A 12,704-nucleotide genomic window follows, 5' to 3' on the forward strand; every position below is an offset into this window, starting at 1 on the left:
AAGATTAGAATCGGGCAGCCATAAGCGATCGCCTGGACGTGGGGTAATTTGGGACCCAGGAATTTGGGTGCCAGGGGGACCCATAAGTAAAGTACTTTGAAATCTGAAACAAACTTTGTAGGAAATTCTAGTTTTTATTTCTTAATTTATTATATACTCTCCGTCATTATCAAGGACGGTTCAAAATCCTTTGAGCCTTTATTGCGGAAAAATCGGAGATTAGAATCGGGCAGCCATAAGCGATCGCCTGGACGTGGGGTAATTTGGGACCCAGGAATTTGGGTGCTAGGGGGACCCATAAGTAATTTTGAAATCTGAAACAAACTTTGTTGGAAATTCTAGTTTCTATTTCTTAATTTATTATATACTCTCCGTCATTATCAAGGACGGTTAAAAATCCTTTGAGCCTTTATTGCGGAAAAATCGAAGATTAGAATCGGGCAGCCATAAGCGATCGCCTGGACGTGGGGTAATTTGGGTGCTAGGGGGACCCATAAGTAATTTTGAAATCTGAAACAAACTTTGTAGGAAATTCTAGTTTTTATTTCTTAATTTATTATATAATCTCCGTCATTATTAGTTTGCCATCTGGTAAAAGAATGCGTGTTTCCTCTTCAACGATCGGTGCTAAAAACAGTAAAATATTTGGAATCCTTGTACTGAAAAATCGTTTGATTTTCTGTAAAAATTGAGGACTCTGGATTATAGAGCATAGTTATTAAGTGATTTAAATTGGCTAGCTTTTTTCTCCTTTTTAGAACACGGGGACAAGCGTGTCGTTAGGCGAGCTATGAGCGAACGCGGTTAGTTGTAGTAAAATTGTTGTGTTACTTGGACGAGGCTGATGTTCTTGTTTTTCTCTGTTGTTCCAGAATGCATTGAAGAGTCGGCCAGCTGAAGAGTATCGAGATGTCCGCGGTAACCAGCCCGTATGGCCCCAGTAAGAAACTTCCCTCGTCTTAAACCGCACGCTTTCCAACCAGCCCGTTGCTCAAGCGAGAGCCAAGGAGCCGTTGCTTTCGATCACGTATATATCCCTCCGTTTTACCGAATCCTAATAGCCGGCGCGGGTACTCTAACGATTCCGAGAACGTTCAATTAACGTGCGCCTCGGCTGAATCCTAATTAATGTTAAAATTTGATTCGCGGGAACCGAGCGGCCTTCGGGTTGCGCAACAGCCGGCTGAGAATCCATCAATCCCAGTCAACGGTGCTCACAATGGTACCCTAACTATGCTAGGTGCCCTCGACAACGAAAAAATGTACGTTCAGACCGTCTTCCATCTTGCTGACACCCACAACACCCAGGAACCATTTTATAGTGCCCCCAAAAGTTAACGCTGATAGGTCAACGCTGATCGTATTTCTGACCATTTATTTTGTGCCCTTTTCAATTAGCAATAATCCCCAAGGCACTTTATTTTGTGCCCTGGTATTAGTAAATTCGAGAGGTATATTGTTTAGATATTTTTCTATCTTGTACAAGCAAAGAAAAATGGATCTAGATTTAAGGGACCTAAAGGGACCTAATTCGTATCTAAAGGCACCTAGCATAGGCCCTAAGATAACCTAGTCTAGACCTACAGGGATCCAAAAAGGCCTAATCCATTCCTAGAGGGACTTGGCACAGACCTAGAGGGACCTAACCCAGACGTAAAGGCACCTAGCATAGGCCCTAAAGTAACCTAGTCTAGACCTACAGGGACCTAACCCAGACGTAAAGGCACCTAGCATAGGCCCTAAAGTAACCTAGTCTAGACCTACGGGGATCCAAAAAGGCCCAATCCATTCCTAGAGGGACTTGGCACAGACCTAGAGGGACCTAACCCAGACCTAAAGGCACCTAGCATAGGCCCTAAAGTAACCTAGTCTAGACCTACGGGGATCCAAAAAGGCCCAATCCATTCCTAGAGGGACTTGGCACAGACCTAAAGGGACCTAACCCAGACGTAAAGGCACCTAGCATAGGCCCAAGCACCAATAGACCTAAAGTAACGTAGTCCAGACCTATAGGGATCTAGACAGGCCTAACCCATTCCTAGAGGGACTTAATACAGACCTAGAGGGACCTATCAGTGACTCAGACGGACCTAAAATAACCTAATCTAGACCTACAGGGACCTAAAGAGGCCTAACTTATTAGAGGCACTTGACCTAGACCTAAAAGGACCTAACCCAGACCTAAAGGCACCTAGCATAGTCCCAAACAGACCTAAGACAACCCAATCCAGACCTACAGGGACCCAAAGAGGCCTAACCCATTAGAGGGACTTGACCCAGACCTAAAAGGACCTAACCCAGACCTAAAGGCAGCTAGCATAGTCCCAAACGGACCTAAGACAACCCAATCCAGACCTACAGGGACCCAAAGAGGCCTAACCCATTAGAGGAACTTGACCCAGACCTAAAGGAACCCCACCCAGACCTAAAGCGATTCCCTAGGGACCCCGGTAAATCTCTCTGACAACCGCCTTCCTTTCCATTAGCGGAGATGCTTTCCGACTCGGTGTACAACTACGCGACGACCCGGCGGGGCACCGCCGACCAGGACAGCGACTCCCAGTATGAAAGCCAGAGCCAGCTGCAGATCACGAGCATCCAAAAGCCGAGGAACAAACGGAAGAACTTCAAGCCGATAAGCAGCCGGATGGTCGAGGTGTCCGATGAGTCTGACAAAGACGACGAGGAGCTCGAGGCCATGGAGGAAAGCTCCAACGGGGTCCTCGAGTACGAGAGGAAAACCATGCTGCTGCCGGCCGACGACAGGTCCAAGCAAAGACTGAACAACAACGAGGTCAGCCCCATGGACCTGTCGGTGACCACCAGGCCGCCATCATTCGAGGCCGACGATGACAGCGGTGACTCGCTCAGGCACAAGTTCATCCTCGAGCAGCTCAGGCCGCAGAAACTCTACTCGCCTGGCACCGAGGTAACCCGACCTTGCTCTAATCCTGCGCGAATTTCTATTGTTCAGCAAAATTCATTTCTTCAGACTTCAACGATTTGTGGCTTAACCCTTTGCACTCCCCTTAGAGGGGACATCCGAGTGCAAAGGGTTAACAATAAAATTGAGCGAAACTTACATTTCTTTCGACATTGACGAAGTTTAAGAGAGTCTTCTATGAAAAATAGTGATAATTCATACGAAACTGTGCCGATTGCGAGAACACACCGATTCCAAGAATACACTTTTTTTGTTTAATCGTGAGGATGTATGTTCCCGGAAACTTTTTGAGGGGAGATTGCTGACACGATTCGCGGGTCTCCGTTTCGCAGGCAAGGAGTCCAAACTCGGACTCGTCGGAGAAGAGCGACAACGGTGGCCTGGACGCGGAATCGTCCCGTTTGGATGACACGCCTTTCGAGGACGATCGAGGACAGGACGCTGACGGCGAGGGCATGAGTGAGTTCGCCGAGTCGACCATGCAAGAGCTGCTGGCGACCTATGGTCTGGCGGGTGGAGAGCTGGCCAAGTCAGTCAGCAGACAGCTACCGCCGACCTTCCTGAACCCTGCAACCGGCCAACAGCCTCACGGTGAGTACTCGCTCTTCCTCTTTACCGCTTTGACCAACTTTGCACCCGTGCGACCTTCTACCAGCCTCCTCGGACTGAACACCTCCCATCGAGCACCTTCAACCGGAAAACGTTCGGCTACGAATCTTCGCATGAATCCTCATGCGTGTCGCGTCGATTTTCACCAGATTTTTCACGAACAGTCTGTCCTACACTTTATTAGTCGCGAGTGGGCTGGATTTATTAAGGGGACCCATAAGTAATCAACTAGATTTCAATCATATTGAAATCTAAAACAAACTTTGTAGTAAATTCAGGTTTTTATCTCCATCATTGTCAAGGACGGTTAAAAATCCTTTGACCCTTTCTTGCGGAAAAATCGAAGATTAGAATCGGGCAGCCATAAGCGATCGCCTGGACGTGGGGTAATTTGAGACCCTGGAATTTGGGTGCTAGTATTTGGGGGGTCGCATAAGCAATCAATTATTTCGAAATCTGAAACAAACGTTGTAGTAACTTCAGGTTTTTATTTCTTAATTTATTATATAATAACAACAACAACATTTCAAAAAACAACGCGCAATCTTTGCTGAAACACGTAAGTTTCAAACTTCCACATTTCATCCGCTTCGACATGATTATTCTCGCTCAAGGTCATTTCAAGGTCAAAATGGTGGTATCCTCTAAATTCAGTTTTTCATTGTCTATCATGCTATCGTAAAAAAATATACTATTCCATTTAAAAAAACATCGGTGACCTTGAAATTTCACTAAAAAACACGACATAACAAATGTTTTTCTTCACCATTATATTGCCCCCTGCAATAGTGTCACTTTGTCCTCCGAAGTTTTCTGATAGGACTGTAAATACGAAAGATATTTAGGTGTTCCCATTTATGTGGGACACCCTGTATAATCTCCATCATTATCAAGGACAGTTTGGGTGTATGGGTACCCCTAATACATTGTTTTTGAGGTGCTCGATTGTGTTTACGAGTCTCTAAAAATTGACTGGAAATTCTCTGCACTTTGTCCACGTGCTCCTAGCTATGTTTAATAAAGGCTTCAATTATAGTACACGAGTGTACTCTAGCTCTTTCAGAAAAATATTTAACAGTAAACATACCAAGCACAAAATGTATAAAAGTGAAACGTCTTATGGAAGGGAGAAGATTGAATTTACTTAAAGTTTGTACGATTTTTGTTATAATATGTGTTCTTCGTTCGATAATTTTAATAAATTACAAGTATACTGCGGATCCTTGTGCATTCATGGAGAAATTTGGTTGGTTGAAATGTAAAACGAGAAAAGATTATAAAAATGTTAGAATATTGTAATGGTTCTTTTTAATGTAACACAGCGATTAACCCCTTAACTTGTACGCTCGAGTTAATTCGAGCGCGCCAAACAGACCAAACTGTGCACACTCGAGATAATTCGAGCGGCGTTGTATTTTATGCTGCTATAATTTTTCACGCTCGAATACAATCGAGAATTGAAAATAACAATGTGAAAGCAAAGAAAAAAAAATCGTTTTATTGATATTCATCATTTACATGGGATTGTAAGCTATAACACTTATTCATTCAAGAATAAAATATAGCCTTTTCCTTGGAACAAAAGCGCAGTATATCAAAAATTGATTTTTTTTGGCAAGTTTAAAAAAAAAACTGTGCGTTAAAGGATTAAGGGATGAAATCAATTTTTATTCTATTCCTGCTTCCCGCGATCAATGCAGAACATTTTTATTTCGCCTAAAGATTTGCAGTCTACTCACAAGTAACATCGAATTCTAAAAATCCCTAAAAATTAGTATACTGCAATTAACATCATCCTGGGCTGATCAAACGTCCTCTTCACCTTCGAAGCACTTCCCTACGAAGACAATGATGCAAAAACGTTCTAAAAGTGTCGATTCGAGCTGCCGATCGACGCCAACGATTCCGGTGTCAGCAGAGTCGGTAGCCTAATCAGCGAGCCCCGAATTCCTGTGATCCACATACGGCCAGCCGAGATCTACATACTCTAATTAGACCCATCTCGGCTAACGATCGTTAATGACCGTCCAGGGCTGCGTTTCTAGCAGCTCCTCGGCTTTCGGAGCAACGACAGGTGGGCGTCTCTCGGCCCAGAAACCGATTTTGAATTATTCGATCGTGGATCCAGAAGAGTCTACACGGGGTCGGATCGTCGCTGTCGATCGGTTCGATCGAATTCCTCGAATCGTTATTATTCGCGGCAGGACTCGCGTTTGTTCGGTGAACAGAAATTAGAGACGGTGTTCGACGAAATGGTTAGCCGAGCCAACAATGGGACTGCCCGACGATTGGCTGGCATTGAATTCGGGGCTGGGCCTAGGAGCAATTGACAATCGTCACTGGCTGGCAACGGTGCTCGTTTCTTGGCTGAAAATCAATTTCATACTGACCTCTGCGCTAACCGTCGACGCGCCTTATCGTTTCGGAATGCCGTGGCAGGCATTTTTTCACTGGGATTCGATTGTTTCTGTTATCGAAATGCCCGCCGAAGCCGTGGAAGCCGTTAGACGGTTATTGAAAACGAGTTTATTGATAAATTCCGGCGAGGAGCTCGCGGCGTCAAACGTACCGTGAAAGGCGGAATTACCGATGTGGGGATTAATCGATTCTCGGCCAGGAAGCTGCGCGAGAACCGTCCATTGACTGGATCGAACGGTCCAGATCTGCGTTAATGAAACGCCCTGTCACGCGATCATCCTCGTCCAATCAATAATTTTCCCGGAGCTTTCTTGCTTTTCTCGAGCAGCTGGCGCGTTTCCTCCGCCGCTGAAACTGCCGATTTTTCACGGTTTTGATCGTACATGGTTCTGCTACACGCTGATCGTGTTACTCCAATTATTTCTGTATCGCTCACTTCGGGACATCTTCGACAATCGATATCTATCCACCAGTGAAATATTAAAATCAGGTTTCACATATAGTTGCTATTTAACTTTCGATTTTCCGAAGTGTGCAGATGGGACTCCTCTTGTTATGCCGAGAGATTTGATAAATTGAATTTTGGGGGGTTGGAGGAAATGAATGATTTGAATTTGTGATTTGGGATTTGAATCGAGGATAGGCAAATGTGGAAAGTTAATTAAGCCCACCGTGCCTGTTATCACGCGTGTCTATCGTGCTCGCTTTCTTTCCACCTCGAAATCCTGATCTACTTGTGCTCTCGATTTTGGACGAGCAACATTTGGAGCTCCGACACTTCGAGAAAGTGGCGCAACGCGTATCTATTTATACGTCGCTCGAATCCCTTTATCAGATTCATATTTCTCCTCTCCGACTGTCCGGAACAATTCGCTGCTGGACCTCGATGGATCCCCGAGGAATCTCTTGGTCTCCCTCGAGGTTATTAAATCGTTTAGTCATTATCGGCTCTGTCGATTCTGAATTAACGGATCCGCCGAGTCCGAATTTACAATTGAAATGCCGAGGTTGAAGAAACCGGGGAAATTTGAAAGTCAATGGTTTTATTGTATCGTGTAATCATAGTTTCCACCGGCTACAATTTCGATGGAAAGTGCATAGAGTAAATTTGTTCGAGTTACGCATTGTTTCGCGAGGGGACGGGAAGCTAACCAAACAGTATTATGGTTGCGTGCTGCACTCGTAGAAGAAGCTTCTTAGATCCATAATTCATAAAAAGGAGTAGGCCTCGTCCCATCCGAAACGCGAACGCACCTAACAATTACTTCAATCTGAAAACCGCGAAGAATACGACTAAGAAGAATACCGCAAAAATTCTCTTGAGCATAATTTGCTAGCGCGATTGCTTGCTTTCTGGAATTTTTTTTACAAAGATTTGAATCCAAATAAAAATTTCCAAAGAATGATTTCCGTTTTCCAATCGCGAGGCGGCGAACAGAAGCAAAAATCGGCGGATCCGAGTCCGGCGATCGGAGAAGAATAAGAAAAAGCCATAATTGCCGGTGCGTAGATCCAGCCAACAGCGTCTCGGCTATGAATCAATCAGTCGTGTCAGAAGGCAATTCAAAAACTCGACGTCGACGAGTATCTTCGAGGCAAAGGGGAACGAAGAATAGTGAAATTGACTCGTTAGTCGCGAGAGCTCGAGAGCGCGCGCTGATCGAGGTGTAAGGTATATAGGATGTACAATGTGGGGGACGCGGGGGGAGGGAGGGAAAAAAGACAAACGCCGAGCTTATGGTAGTCGGTGTATGGAATTCGTGAGAGTGTCAACCCACGCGGGACGCTCGACAACGGGAAACGATGACGCTGGCTGATCTCAAAGGCATCCATCGATCGCGAGGCAGTCAACGGATCGCGCAGTCCCGACCGACTTTATGAGTTATAAGTCGGCCATCTTGCGAGAGCCATCACATATTCACGTGCGCGCATATGCGATGCACTGGCAATATGCAAGTGCCACATTCTGCTCTGGTGCACGCGTACAGTCTAATCTAAAAATTAAGCGACCCGCCGCCGGCTCCTCTTTCGCGATTGTTGCCCGGCCGATCCACGGGAACGACGCAATTTTTAATTTGCCGCAGAAAAGATCGCGCAAAACTGCAGATACAACGATCGACGATTTCACGAACTTGGCAATTTTTATTTATCGGGAAAAATCGCGAGAACTGCAGATGCAACGATCGTTGCACACAGTGCCGAAATTTCTGACAGTTGTGCAATAATTTCTATATTTGTAATTGTATATTCGTACATTATCAGTCTTTTTTAATCTGTTTGATAAATTCGGCAATTTTTATTTATCGGGAAAAATCGCGAGAACTGCAGATGCAACGATCATTGCACGTCCTGTGCCGAAATTTGACATTTAAGCAATAATTTCAATATTTATAATTGTGTATTCGGAGCGTACATTATCAGTCTTTTTTAATCTGTTTGATAAATTCGGCAATTTTTATTTATCGGGAAAAATCGCGAAAACTGCAGATGCAACGATCATTGCACGTCCTGTGCCGAAATTTGACATTTAAGCAATAATTTCAATATTTATAATTGTATATTCGGAGCGTACATTATCAGTCTTTTTTAATCTGTTTGATAAATTCGGCAATTTTTATTTATCGGGAAAAATCGCGAGAACTACAGATGCAACGATCATTGTACGCGCTGTGCCGAAATTTGTCATATTTGTGCAATAATTTCAATATTTATAACTGTATATTCGGAGTGTACATTATCAGTCTCTTTTAATCTGTTTGACGAACCTGGCAATTTTTATTTATCGAGAAAAATCGCGCAATACTGCAGATGCAACGATCATTGCACGTCCTGTGCCGAAATTTGACATTTAAGCAATAATTTCAATATTTATAATTGTATATTCGGAGTGTACATTATTAGTCTCTTTTAATCTGTTTGACGAATTTGGCAATTTTTATTTATCGGGAAAAATTGCGAAAACTGCAGATGCAACGATCATTGCACGTGCTGTGCCGTTTGTAACGTTTATGCAATAATTTAAATATTTACAACTTTATATTCCGAATATACATTACCAGTTTTTTTAAACCGTTTGACGAAATTTGGAAATTTTTATTTGCTACGAAATATTGCAAACGCCAAGAACATTGCACATGGTATGCCAAAGTGCATCTGACGTTTCTGCAATAAATGAAATATACGATCTAATTAATTTTGAGCAGAATACACATTATGAAAGAGTTTTTTTTTTAATGTGTTTGATGAATTCGGCAATTTTTATTTATCGGGAAAAATTGCGAAGACCGCAGATGCAACGATCATTGCACTGTGCCGAAATTTGTCACAATTTATGCAATAATTTAAATATTTGCAACTGTATATTCGGAATATACATTATCAGTCTTTTTCAATCTGTTTGACAAGCTTGGCAATTTTTATTTGCTAGGAAAATTTCTAACGCGAAGAACATTGCACGTGGTATGCCAAAATGCATCTAACATTTCTGCAATAATTTCAATATTCGTTCAAATTAATTGTGAGCAGAATACACATTATGAATTAGTTTTTTAATGTGTTTGATGAATTCGGCAATTTTTATTTGAGAGAAAAAATTGCACAAACTGCAGATGATTATAGCACGCGTCAGAAATGCATCTGGCACTTGTGTGCAATTATTTAAATGTTCGTCCGAATTGGTTGAGGACAGAATATAAATTATAAACAAATTTTGATACGTTCGATGAATTCGGCATTTTTATTTGAGAAAAAAAATTGCACAAACTGCAAATGATTACTGCACGCGTCAAAAATGCATCTGGCACTTGTGTGCAATTATTTAAATACTGGTTCGAAATAATTGTGAACAGAATACACATTATGAATTTGTTTTTTAATGTGTTTGATGAATTCGGCAATTTTTATTTGCGAGAAAAAATCGCAAAAATTGCAACGATTATTGCACCCGTCAAAAATGCATCTGGCACTTGTGTGCAATTATTTAAATACTGGTTCGAAATAATTGTGAACAGAATACACATTATGAATTTGTTTTTTAATGTGTTTGATGAATTCGGCAATTTTTATTTGCGAGAAAAAATCGCAAAAATTGCAACGATTATTGCACCCGTCAAAAATGCATCTGGCACTTGTGTGCAATAATTTAAATGTTTTTTCCAACTGGTTGAGGGCAGAATATGAATCATAAACGAATTATGATATGAATGATAAATTTATCAATTCTGATCCTCAAAGAAGAATCGCGAAAACATTGAACACGGACGATCACTGCACATTCTGCCTAAAAATATGTTTTATGTTTGCACAATGACTGATTACGAGGCAGAACACGCACCATAGACACGTTTCAGACATGTTTCATGGATTTGGCAATTTTTATTCGCAAAACAAAATGGCAATATTTAAAGCACGGACAGCTTGGCATGCAGATGAGAGCCGGTCGCTGATTTTATTTGTACAATGATTCGAACGTCTATTTTAATCGAAAAAGAATATTTTAAACACGTTTATTTCGAGCTGCTGATCAAGACAAGGGTCCCGTCGTCGATTAAAATTCACACCCTCAAAAATACAAATCCAAGAAAAATACAAGAAAATACAAGAAAAATTCGGAGAGTTGCAGTTCGGTGTGCAATCGGTGTCGCATATAAAATCGACGAAAAAAAGGTGGAAAGGAGAAGAAATAAAATGTCCGGTTACCGGATTCTACCACGCGTCGACAGAATTCCCTGTCAGTGAGTCATCGTCGCCGGTTCCCTCTGTCCGCGCTCAATATTCATACATTATGTAAGTTAACCTTACGTCGATGTAAAAGGACCCTAACGGGCATTCGTGGCACCGCGGTCCATTGTTACTCGATTGAGTCTTTCGGCCACACTTTGTCCACCGAGAGAGGGAGAGAAAGAGGAAGAGATAGAGAGATAGAGAGAGAGAGAATGGTCTTTGTCGCGTCCTTTTGCCGGAGAGTAATCTCTTTCGGATTCGATTAAACTCACACACTGTCGAACACCGTGGCAACTCATGCCACACGCTCGTTTCTGCCGTCCGCCATCCTGCCAATTACCAGAAAACTGACCGCGTGAAATTGAATGCGACATGCCTCGTAACGTGCTCCCCTTCCCTCTCTCTCTCTCTCTCTCTCTCTCTCTCTCTCTTTGTCTTTTCCTCTCTCTTTCTCTATCTCCTCCCTTTTCGTCAAGAATTGGGAATCTTGCTGACACACATTCGACGGGCGAAACCGTCGTCGTTCACTGTTGTCTCTGCGCTTGAAACTTTCCGACGGCTTGGGAAGTACTGTTACGCATTAGCATGATATTTCATCGTCAAAGGTCAACGACAAGATTAGAGATCGAGGCTTCGCTCGGAGGGTACCCGCCTGAAAAGAAGAAACAATTTCCGTCGGGGAACGCGCCGTCATCGATCATCCAGATGGTGAAGATGACGGGACCCCGTGTGTTCCAAATTTCGAAATTTCATTCTTCGAAACCACTCCGTCGACGATATCCTCTAATACTGTTAGATTGTCGTTCCTCCGTTATTCTTTGTTCAATTTTTGGCTCGGTTCCACCGACGCAGGACACTCTTAACCCTTCGCGAACGTGGATTCGAACACTTCAAGGACGAATTTCCTTGACGGTGCAATTAATTCCTCTAATTGCGCACACAGGATTTAATTGTACAGGGTGAACCACGAAGAGATCACTCTGTTATTAGAATTGTAGACGCATGCTCAACTATCGGTGCAGAGGTCATAGTAAATGCACTTTATAGATACATCATAGAAGACACTCTTTTATTCGGCTGCATTCGCTGACGGACGCCATTTTGAACATCGCTTAAAAGTTGTGCTATGATACTTATCGAATTCCTTTTGAAATCCTCCGAAAGATAGGCGTAAAACATTGTAGGTGTAATTATAGTGATTTCTCTATATATGTCGCCAAGGCCTGGACGATAATTGTCGCGGAATTATCCCCACTACCGAGGGGTATGCCCCGTGAGAGGCCACGAATCACGAGAGACCTCGGGCGCCGAGGAGTATAAACATAACACGGCTCGGGTGACCGAAATTGAAGGTGACCTTGCAAAATTATGAGAAAAGTAATCGAACAAAAAGATTTGCTATAATCACATGAAAGCTCTCTTGAAACCATGCTATATCTGACAAAAACATTTTCGATTGGGCTGCTAGCAACAGAGTAATCTTTACTGGTCAGGATTCGTGGTTCACCTGATATATACCTAAAGTACACGTTGTTTATGTTCCCCGTTATCGAAGACTTTGATAGATATAGTTCTGGAAGGAGTTTAGTATTCGAATGTATTTATTTTTTAAATAAAGAATTAATCGGAAAGAATTAAATATGGACGAAGGAAAATGTGCATCATTTTGTTTACTATTTTCAACCACCAAGGGTTGATTCTGCTAAAATTGTTACAGATATGTGAAAGAGAATTATATTTTCGAGAATTATATTATTATCGACAATTATATTATTAGATCTTCTTGCTCCCTTCGTGGTTAATTGAATTTCTGAAAGACTGCAAAATAGAAGAGTCAACAAAGTAAATAAAAGAAGAAATGAAGGGCCTGGAGCATAAAAAAATGTTGTCCAAATTAGCTAAACGATCGAAGAGCACAAGGCTCACTAAAGGAGACATGAAAATCAAAGAAGTGTGTAAATATTTTATTTAATTATATATTCTCCGTTTAGGTGCAATACCAAAGCACCCA

At 42.4% G+C, this 12,704-nt stretch overlaps 1 protein-coding gene across 6 annotated transcripts in view; it reads left to right on the forward strand.

Annotated features, from left to right (window-relative positions):
* Positions 1 to 12,704, forward strand: part of LOC143360219 (zinc finger protein castor homolog 1) — a 216,152-nt gene that overhangs the window by 93,758 nt on the left and 109,690 nt on the right. For 3 of the 6 annotated variants that reach the window (XM_076798879.1, XM_076798923.1, XM_076798887.1), the window contains exons 2-4: positions 873 to 940; positions 2,487 to 2,929; positions 3,277 to 3,535. In XM_076798879.1, coding sequence (XP_076654994.1) covers positions 910 to 940; positions 2,487 to 2,929; positions 3,277 to 3,535 — 733 coding nt within the window. In that variant the 5' untranslated portion in view covers positions 873 to 909. Of the gene's footprint in view, positions 1 to 872; positions 1,028 to 2,486; positions 2,930 to 3,276; positions 3,536 to 12,704 lie in introns of all 6 variants that reach the window. The other 3 variants (XM_076798912.1, XM_076798901.1, XM_076798895.1) reach the window with 2 other exon arrangements.

Source organism: Halictus rubicundus, chromosome 1 (genome assembly GCF_050948215.1).
Source record: "Halictus rubicundus isolate RS-2024b chromosome 1, iyHalRubi1_principal, whole genome shotgun sequence".
Taxonomy (NCBI): domain Eukaryota; kingdom Metazoa; phylum Arthropoda; class Insecta; order Hymenoptera; family Halictidae; genus Halictus; species Halictus rubicundus.